The sequence below is a fragment of the Sus scrofa genome, chromosome 12 (genome assembly GCF_054392235.1).
Source record: "Sus scrofa isolate SSC_HxYL_T2T_F1_AM1 chromosome 12, Sscrofa_HxYL_maternal_Yorkshire_Landrace_v2.0, whole genome shotgun sequence".
In the NCBI taxonomy this organism is placed as follows: domain Eukaryota; kingdom Metazoa; phylum Chordata; class Mammalia; order Artiodactyla; family Suidae; genus Sus; species Sus scrofa.
The window spans coordinates 21484154-21494644 of NC_139394.1; the positions used below are offsets into that span (position 1 = coordinate 21484154).

Consider the following 10491-nt stretch of genomic DNA (forward strand, 5'->3'; position numbering starts at 1 on the left):
TTGGTACCTTTCAAAGTTTCGTTCTTGAACCATATTGCATATAACCCCATAAGGCTGATGGTGGGAGCCCAAGACAGGATACGGTGCCTCTTCCTAGGGTGTCAATTTTACTTGGAGAATTGGGCAAAATGTTAGTAGGTCTAACTGGACATTTTAAAGTGTTTTATGTTAAAGCCAACAGGAAGTTTTCATGCCTGAGGAGGCTCTGTTGGGCTATTTCCTTACTGGAGGGACTGCTTTATTCTTTTCTCACACCTGCCTCCGGATACTTCCCCTAGATAATTTAAATGCATTTTGGGGGATCTCTCAACTTGCATTTTTGTCAGCTTTTTTTTTTCCAGACGATCTCTCCTTCTAGAACCTTCCCTGTTCTCAGACTAATTCTCAAAGCCTCTATGGTTCAAATTCCTCTCTAGTCCTTTAAAGGGATCTGCATGTAGCATTACACAAAGAGCTGTCCATTCTTCTTGGCCATGGCTGGAGTCAATCCTTATCCATCTCAAGGTTTCCAAAGTTTGAGATGCTACATTGTTGAAGGATTCTTCTCTCAATGCAGATGGCAAGGGAGTCCACTGCTGCCTCTAAATGCATCATATTCCTCGATTCAATCCTAGTCCCTCCCTGGATGTGCCAGGTGGGCCAGGAGGTGAGCATGATTATGGTTTTACTGGATCATGTGTTATAAAGGAGTGTCATTGGATGGACTGACTCCTAGTTAACGAGGGCAGTTACTTGGGCTAGACCATGGGGCCTCTTTGAAGGTCTACCGCAGGACTCTGTGGTATGGGTGTAAGCCTGAAGAGGAGTCCTGACTTAACAGGAAGCCCAAGTAAAAAAAAAATTTATGGGATAAGGGACTCTTCTGAGGAAGGCCAATAACAGACTGAAGCAAAGGGCGTTTGAAAAGCAGAGAAGAAGTAAAAAGAAAAATGATGTTACAGACCGTGTCCACACCCTCTGCAGAGGGGGTATAAATGCTCCCTAGAAGCTGGAGACTCACAAGCTCCTTGGAGAACTTGGGCTCTGTCTTCAGCCAGGTACCTCAGTCCCTGCAGCATCATGCCTTACAGCTTCTGCCTGCCCAACCTGAGCTGCCGCTCCAGCTCCTCCTCCAGGCCCTGCGTGCCCTCCAGCTGCCAGGGTATCACCCTACCCGGAGCCTGCAACATCCCCGCCACTGTGAGCAGCGGCAACTGGTTCTGCGAGGGCGCCTTCAATGGCAACGAGAAGGAGACCATGCAGTTTCTGAACGACCGGCTGGCCAGCTACCTGGAGAAGGTGCGCCAGCTGGAGCGGGACAACGCGGAGCTGGAGAGGCAGATCCAGGAGCGGTCTCAGCAGCAGGAGCCCCTGGTGTGTCCCAACTACCAGTCCTACTTCCGGACCATCGAGGAGCTCCAGCAGAAGGTGAGGGACCTTGCTGTCATCTCTCAGAGAGGGGAGGTGGCTATGCCTCTCAATCTGTGGGAGAGAACTGTGTTTCTTGTGTCTGAGCTATCATGCTCCTGGCTTCCTTCTTTTACTTTCAAAATGGCTTTTTAAAGAAGTCAATGCCTTTATATGTCTTTTCAATCCCCACTTAGTAACCTCTCATGCCCCCAGATCCTGTGCAGCAAGTCTGAGAACGCCAGGCTGGTGGTGCAGATCGACAATGCCAAACTGGCCGCCGATGACTTCAGGACCAAGTGAGTTGTGCAGAATTCACACTGGGGACCACCGCCTTCTGTTCAGTCTCTAAAAGGGATCTCCATAGCTTCCTGGACAACAGTCCAAGCCATCAGCTGTCAAGGGTTCTGCAGAGGATCAAGGGGGAGGAGAATCAAGCGAAGGAATCACGGAAGTAGATGGAGGACTCGAATTTTTGGATCAATATTGAGCCTTGACTGAGCCTCCAGAACCCTCTGTCTCCTGGGTCTACTCATTGCTGAACATGGGAAGACAGGGTGAATAGGATTCTCCCAGGTCATTCCTGGGTCTTCAAGTTCTGCCCATCACTGCTCTGACCCTATCCTGGTGCAGGTATGAGACGGAGCTGGGCTTGCGGCAGCTGGTGGAGTCAGACATCAATGGCCTGCGCAGGATCCTGGACGAGCTGACCCTGTGCAAGGCTGACCTGGAGGCCCAGGTGGAGTCCCTGAAGGAGGAGCTGCTCTGCCTGAAGAGCAACCATGAGGAGGTGAGTCCAGAAACCAGAAATGAAGAAACCTGACTCAGCCTCAGGCTGAGGGCAGCTTTTGTGATTTGGGGGTAGCAAAATCAGAAAGCAGTCTTTTAAATTTCCTTTAAAAACACCAAAACTTCACGATGAAGGGAAACGTCTAGAGAGGAACCCTATCCACCATCCCAGATAAGCTGTATCTTTCACTTGAAACTGGTGCATGCATCACTTGACCAGCCCAGAGCACCTCTGTGGGCTTGTGGTTGGTTGCTGTGTTGGAGGATAAGTCCCAGGATTGCTCATATGCTGTGCAAAATCATTTCTCTCCCCTCAAAGCCAAAATATCCAGCCTGGTGACTATGAGTCTCCACTCTCAAAGTCTTGGAGAAGAATGATCTGAGGTCCCTTCTCACTCTTGGGAGGCCCTGTGACAAGATCTGAATGGCAAGAACTGTTTGATATGCAATCTGAAATTGTGCTGCCAATTCTTTTCATTTTGAGATCAGCAGCAGCCAATCTGCAACCTGGGAAAGCTGGGTTGTAGTCTTCCTTGAGTGGCACCCGAGAATACCCTTGGGAATTTTTTTTTTGGCTCTTTTTTTTTTTAAAGGGCAGCACCTGTAGCATAAGGACGTTCCCAGGCTATAGGTTGAATCAGAGCAGCCGCTGAGGCCTATGCAACCTGGGATCTGAGCTGTGTCTGTGACCTACATACACCACAGCTCACGGCAACGCCGGATCCTTATCCCACTGAGCAAGGCCAGGGATCGAACCCGAGTCCTCATGGATACTAGTCAGGTTTGGTACTGCTGAGCCATGATGGGAACTCTGGAAATTCTCTTTGAATCCAAGCGCCATGGCAGAGCCATGGTGGGAAGGAGCTGTGTGCATTGAGCACAGGCCACCTTGCCTTCCAAGGCCACACTGTTCCACTAGAAGTTTCTTTCCCAAGGAAATGGACCAACAGGACTTCAACAAGCAGCGCCATAAGGTCCACTCCTCATGGTGGACAGTCACTCTCTCCTTCTCTCCATTCACAGGAAGTCAACTCCCTGCGGAGCCAGCTCGGGGACCGCCTCAACATCGAGGTGGACGCCGCTCCCACTGTCGACCTGAACAGCGTGCTCAGCGAGACCAGGAGCCAGTACGAGGCCCTGGTGGAGACCAACCGCAGGGACGTGGAGGAATGGTTCGCCAGGCAGGTGGGCATCCCGGGCCCTGGCCACTCCGGCCCCTGGGCGCCTCCCTCGGGGCCCCGCAGGCAGGGTCTGATCCCGTCTCCTCCCCTCTGGCCTTTCAGACCGAGGAGCTGAACAAGCAGGTGGTGTCCAGCTCGGAGCAGCTGCAGTCCTACCAGGCGGAGATCATCGAGCTGAGACGCACGGTCAACGCCCTGGAGGTGGAGCTGCAGGCCCAGCACAACCTGGTGGGTGTAGGGGAGGCTCCTAGGGAGGAGGGGAGCTGGGGGGGGGGTCAGGGTCCCCGGGAGGCCCTTGGGCTGTCCTGTGCTCAGCTCGTGGGGCTCGTGGCCTCCTGGGACCGCGTGCAGAAGCCCTTGGGGGAGCAGGCGTGTGACCCCGGCCCCCTTGCCGCCGCAGAGGGACTCTCTGGAGAACACGCTGACGGAGACGGAGGCCCGCTACAGCTCGCAGCTGGCCCAGGTGCAGGGCCTGATCGGCAACGTGGAGGCTCAGCTGGCGGAGATCCGGGCTGACCTGGAGCGTCAGAACCAGGAGTACCAGGTGCTGCTGGACGTGCGGGCCCGGCTGGAGTGTGAGATCAACACGTACCGGGGGCTGCTGGAGAGCGAGGACTGCAAGTGAGTACCCAGCTGCAGGTGCTTGATGGAGCCATAGCGTCTGTCTCAGTTGGACGCCTGGCCAAAGTTGCATACCTTGGAAAGGAAATTATGCCCTCAGAGCAGACAGGCTGAAACAGAACTCAGAAAACAGTGTGGCTATCATGAAAACATACAAAGGCGGGACTTGCTTGATGTACACGCTGACATTGTACAGTCAAGTCTCTGCCTTTTGCTGTGATGATATTGAAATGGGATCAATGATATTTCTTCGATTTTATAATGCTGTATTGTGTGGCGGGTGAATTTCCAAATGCTACCTAATCTGACCTTGTAGTTACCACGAGACTGGCAAGCCCCCCTATTGTCCTCCTTCTGGGGCTTGGAGGGGTTAAGTGACTTATCCAAGGTCACCAGCTGGAAATGGAAGTGGGTGGGGGGCTGCGACCAGAGTTTCTGAGCCTCTGTCCAGCGCTGCAGAACAGAAAGACCTTGAGCACTGATAGTGAACGTAAGAGCAGGTGAGCCCGTGCCCTTCTTTGTTACAGGTCCGGTCAAGTCCAGACGGGCAGTGCACTCTTGGGGTCCCTCTGGCATACATCACGAGTCTCCCTCAATTCATTGTCCGCATCTCTCTCTTTCTCCAGGCTGCCCTGCAACCCCTGCGCCACAACCAACGCCAAGACCATCACGCCCTGTGTGTCCAATCCCTGCCCCCCCTGTGCCCCTGCTGTCCCCTGCACACCCTGTGTCCCCCGCCCCCGCTGCGGGCCCTGCAGCTCCTTTGTGCGCTAGAGCCCAGGAGTTGCCAGAGGAGCAAGGAGGCAGGGCCCAGGCTTCTAGAGCTTTGACCTGGCCCTGGTTCATTCCACCAAACTGGCCTGAAAGCCCAATTTGCATGGCTGGAGCTGCCCCAGGGAAGCAGTGATGAAACCCACCCAACCTACTCCAGTCCATTCCCTGACTACCCTTTCCTGCGTTGGGGACTGTTTCTTCTTGGCTTGCCCAGAGAACCCTCTGACGTGCCAGCGGCCCTCCCTTGTAACCTCCCAATAAACTTGATTTCCTTGGCAAAGCAGATGCCTTTCTCATTGGTATTCATTTGTCTCGCCGCGCCCATCACTCTATAAAAAGCCACTTGAATGCAAGGCCATGTCATGGCTTCACTCTTGGATACAAGAGCCATTCCATGCCTGGTAGGCAGAGGCCTGGCTCGGTGCCCTGGCCTCACGGGTGAGGAGGCAGGGTGGTAAGAAAGAGGGCACTGTGGCCCCATCTCCCCTGGGCCATTTCTGGATTCTTCTCACCTTCCCCTCTCGGCCGGGACATCTCCTAGAGCGGATTGTATCCAAATCTCAAGTGAGGACGTATGAGCCAGGAGCTGGAAAGAGGCTCATCTTTCTCAGCAGGAAGTTGTAGGTCCAGCACTGCATTATTATTATGGGTTATTGGTGGTCCAGGCAGCCTCAGGACCACTCAGCGAAGGGGCCCTCTGGCTTGGCATCTGTGCCCATGACTTCTTCCTTCCCCCGATGTCCTTGCTGGGGATCCTTCTCAGCCTGGGCTCCGGCTGCTCGCTTCTCCTCCCCGATTCTGGGGCTCGGGGACCCCACCCACTTTTCCTTTAATACTTCCACTTCCTCTGTTCGATTCAACCAATACCTGTTGGACACGTGTTCAGAGTCTGGATGGTGGTGGTGGCGGCGGTGGGTGGGGGGAGACCCATAAAGAAAGACACCCTCCTGGCTGCATGTTATTTCTAATTTGTTCAAGGGATCAAATTAGCCCTGGTGCTGTTAGAAGCATCATCCCCAGCCCTGTGAACACTCAGGTGGGTGCTGCAGGCAAACCTCAGGGTACTGAAAGTGGCATCAGCATTCAGCAAGAATGGGTATCTTTCAGAGATCCTAGGCTGCTCAACTAGTGTCCATCTAGTATCCATGAGGATGCGGGTTCACTGGCCTCGCTCAGTGGGTTAAGGATCAGAGTTGCCACGAGCTTCCGTGTAGGTCCCAGACACGGCTCAGAACTGGCATTGCCGTGGCGGCAGCTTAGGTTGGTAGCTGCAGCTCTAATTGGACCCCTAGCCTGGGAACTTCCATATGCCACATGTGTGCCCCCCCCCCCAAAAAAAAGGAAAAGTAAAAAGAAAGAAAATAAAAAGAAGAATGGGTATCTTTCCTTCACTCTTATGAAGAGCTTCCAGAAAGGAGGAGAGTGCTGCCAACACCCCGATTTTTTAAAATTTTGATAAAATGTATATAACATAAAAGTGACCATTTTTTTACCACTTTTAGCATACAATTCTGTGGTGCAACCATCACCACTGCCCATCTCTAGAACTTTTTCATCATCTCAAATGGAAGCTCTGGACTCATTAAACAATAACTCCCCAAGCTCGCCTGCCCCAAGGTCCTGGTAACCTCTATTCTATTTCCTGTCTGTATGAATTTGACCATCCTGGGTTCCTTGTGTAAAGAAATGGAATTGGGAGTTCCCATTGTGGCTCAGCGGGTTAAGAATCTGACATAATGTCCATGTGGATGTGGGTTCGATCCCTGGCCTTGCTCAGTGGGTTAAGGATCTGGCGTTGTTGTAGGCTGTGGTGTAGGCTGCAGACATGGCCCAGACCCAGTGTTGCCATGGCTGTGGCATAGGCCACAGCTGCAGCTCCAATCGACCTCTGGCCCAGGAACTTCCATACATTGTAGGTGTGGCCATAAAAAAAAAAAAGAAAAGAAATGGAATTGTATGTTATTTGTCCTCTTGTGTCTAGCTTATTGCACTTTGTATTTTTTTTTTTTTTTTTTTTGCTATTTCTTTGGGCCGCTTCCTGCGGCATATGGAGGTTCCCAGGCTAGGTGTCGAATCGGAGCTGTAGCCACTAGCCTACGCCAGAGCCACAGCAACGCGGGATCCGAGCCGCATCTGCAACCTACACCACAGCTCATGGCAACGCCGGATTGTTAACCCACTGAGCAAGGGCAGGGACTGAACCCACAACCTCATGGTTCCTAGTCGGATTCGTTAACCACTGTGCCACGACGGGAACTCCTGCACTTTGTATATTTTTAAGGTTCATACATGTAGCATATATGTGTCAGAATTTTGTTCTTTTTTAAAGACTGAACAATAATCCATTATAAGTATTTAACACATTTTCTGTGTTCATTCATCCATCAATGGATATTTTGTGTTATTTTGACCTTTTGTTTATTGTTACTAATCCTGCTGTTTACACTGATGTACACATCTTTTGTTTAAGCCCCTGCATTCCGTGTTTTTATGTGTATATACCTAGATGTGGAAATACTGGATCATAAGGTAATTCTATGTTTAATTTTTTGAGGAACCACTATGCTGTTTTCCATAGTGGTTGCACCATTTGACATTCCCACCGGCAATGTACAAGGATTCCAATTTCTCCTTAATACTCATTTTCTGAGCTGTGGTGTAGGTTGCATTCACGGTTTGGATCCTGCTTTGCTGTGGCTCTGGCCTAGGCCAGTGCTACAGCTCTGATTAGACCCCTAGCCTGGGAATGTCCATATGCCGCAGGAGCAGCACTAGAAAAAGCAAAAAGACAAAAAAAAAAAAAAAAAAAAGTAATTGGCTTTTGAGTCAATTATGGGCCACAAATATATAGAAATTTCTTTTTTTTTTTTTGAATATCTAATTTCATGGTCTACCTATTCACAAGGTTTCTCTTTGAATGGCTTGCAAAAAAACAAAAAAAATCCAACCTATCATTAAAGTACAAAGGTTTGCAATCAACAGACTAGATATAAGAAGGTATAGACATCGTCAAAACAGAAAGCTCCAAATGAGCTTTGAGCAGAGAGAGTGTAGGGGGAATAAAGGAAAATTCTGGCCAGGGGCAAAATTTTTTGGATCTATAAATATGCTATTTTCTTTTCTTTTTTTCTTTTTTCCTTTGGCTGTCCCTGCAGCATAGAGAAGTTCCCAGGCCAGGGATTTATCCAAGCCAGAACATGGCAGCTGCAGAAACACTGCATCCTTAACCCACTGAGGTGGTCGGGGATTGAACGTCGCCTCCACAGAGACAAGCTGGATCATTAACCCACTGTGCCACAGCAGGAACTCCTGCCGTGGTTTTTTTTTCTTTCTTTCTTTTTGGTCTTTTTAGGGCTGCACCTGTGGCATATGGAGGTTCCCAGGGGTAGGGGTCGAATTGGAGCTACAGCTGCCGGCCTACGCCGCAGCCATGGTAACAGCAGATCCGAGCCATGTTCTGTGATCTTCACCCCAGCTCAGGACCACGCCGGATCCTTGACCCACTGAGAGAGGCCAGGGATTGAGCCCGCAACCTCATGGTTCCTAGTCAGATTCGCTTCTGCTACGCCACGATGGGAACTCCCCAGGAATTCCTGCCATGGTTTTTAAAAAACAAAAATCTCCATCTTTGTAGCTATACTTAATTTTGTAAATAAATATGTTCTACATCCCCTTAAATACTTCCACGTGGCTTTTACATGGTTTATAGATGTTCCTTCATTATCAGCAAACACACACACGGGGGACATGGCTCTCAACTCAATAGTGCTTTGGAATCACCCAGTGCCACTTAAAAATATGCTGTGAAATATGCGTGAAATAGGTCAGAAAGAGAAAGACAAATAGCATAGGATATCACTTATAACTGGAATCTAATATACAGCACAAACGAACGTCTCCACAGAAAAGAAAATCAGAGATGTGGAGAACAGACTTGTGGGCCTGGGGGGAGAGGGAAGGAGTGGGAGGGATGGGGAGCTTGGGGTTAACGGATGCAAACTATTGCTCTTGGAATGGATTTACAATGAGATCCTACTGTGTAGCATTGAGAACTATGTCTAGGTACATACATTGCAACACAACAATGGGAGGAAAAATTATGTCTACATGTATGTGTACCCTGGTCCCCATGCTGTACAGTGGAAAAAAAAGTATGCTGAGGTCTGAGTCTGCCCTCAGAGAATCTGATATCATTGGGCTGGGATGCAGCCTGACCACCGGAAATTTTATTTATTTTTATTTTTTTATGTTTTGTCTTTTTCTAGGGCCGCACCTGTGGCATATGGAGGTTCCCAGGCTAGGGGTTAGAGCTATAGCTGCAGACCTACGCCAGAGCCACAGCAACGCGGGATCCGAGCCCCGTCTGCGACCTACACCACAGCTCACGGCAACACCGGATCCTTAACCCACTGAGCAAGGCCAGGGATCGAACCCGCAACCTCATGGTTCCTAGTTGGATTTGTTAACCACTGAGCCACGATGGGAACTCCTGGAAATTTTAGAAGCTCTCTAGGCTGTTCTAATGAGCCAGGTTGCTAGGTTACCAGAATCTGGGTTCTAGTCCTGACTTCTCATCAGCTCTGGGTCCTTAGACAGAACACATACTTCTCTGAACCTGTTTCCCCAAAAGTAAATTGGAGGGAATATTCTATTCTTCTCTGCCTTCTTTATACACTTGCCAAGAGGATCATGGAAGATTATGTTTATGCACAGCTTTTGCAAAGCAGATATTTCTCCTCTGATTATCCATCAGTTGGTCCTACTTTTCTCTTAAAGAGAAAAAAGAGAGAAAAGTAGGAACTTCTTTTTTTGTTTGTTCCGTGCTCAACATTAGACTTTATATACCATCTTGTCTTTCACACCAACATTCCTTTCATCAAATCCCCCACCCAGCTCCACACCAGAATTATATGCTGGACTTAGCATATTTGATACTCTTTGGCCCCAGACCCATCTTCCACTGGGGCCCCAGTCCTTTTTCCGTTGATATGTCCATGCTCTTTGGTGACCTGTTTTACTGGCTCCTGGCTGTCCTGGTCTGAACTCTTAGCCAACTGGACACATCAGGTGCACACTCTTGACTTTTCTCCAGGCTTATGTCTTGAATAATTTTGCTGGCTCTTTTTCTTTCTGTTTCCCTGAAATTTTATATTTGCCCTGGGGTAGAGTGAAGGCACGTTTTTCCATCCTTGTATCTGGGGTCACAGCCATGGTTAGAGTTCTTGGCAGCCCGAGGCTGCCGTCAGTGTCTACATCAAGAGCAGGGCCGTCCAGGAGTGCTCAGCATTTTCCTCTGTACGAGCCCATCCCATGACCTCCAAGAGTCATACCTCATCACATCCTTGCAGGATTTGTCACTTTTTAACCCTCAGTTTACTGAGGAGCAAAGCAATATGCAGGAAGCCAAGCCTAGGTGTGTCTTTCTGACTGTACTCAGAGCTGGCTTCAGAGCTCATGGTCTTGTTCCTGTGTTTTCTCCCAGTTCTCTTGTTTTGACACACCTTGACCTCTAGGCAGTGTCTCATCTCTCTAATTCATAATGAGGTGTGATGGGCTGGACAGACTTGAGTCTCTGTATTCGTGTCATCTGGACAAGTTAAATTTCTTCCCTATGGCTCATATTCCTCACCTCTGATAATCAATGGCAGTAATGGAATCCGAACATCCAGAGTTTGGAGTGAGGTTGGAATATGGTGTGTGAAGGGTCCTAGTAGCCCACCGGACTGGAAAGATATCTATT

General features: G+C 49.7%; 1 protein-coding gene across 1 annotated transcript; it reads left to right on the forward strand.

Annotated features, from left to right (window-relative positions):
• The first annotated feature begins 998 nt into the window (after positions 1-998).
• Positions 999-5034, forward strand: KRT31 (keratin 31). The gene is given in 7 exon segments (NM_001244895.1): positions 999-1407; positions 1603-1685; positions 2020-2176; positions 3199-3360; positions 3459-3584; positions 3757-3977; positions 4604-5034. Coding segments are annotated over 7 exon segments (1245 nt in total). The 5' UTR covers positions 999-1059; the 3' UTR covers positions 4752-5034.
• The last annotated feature ends 5457 nt before the right edge of the window (positions 5035-10491 follow it).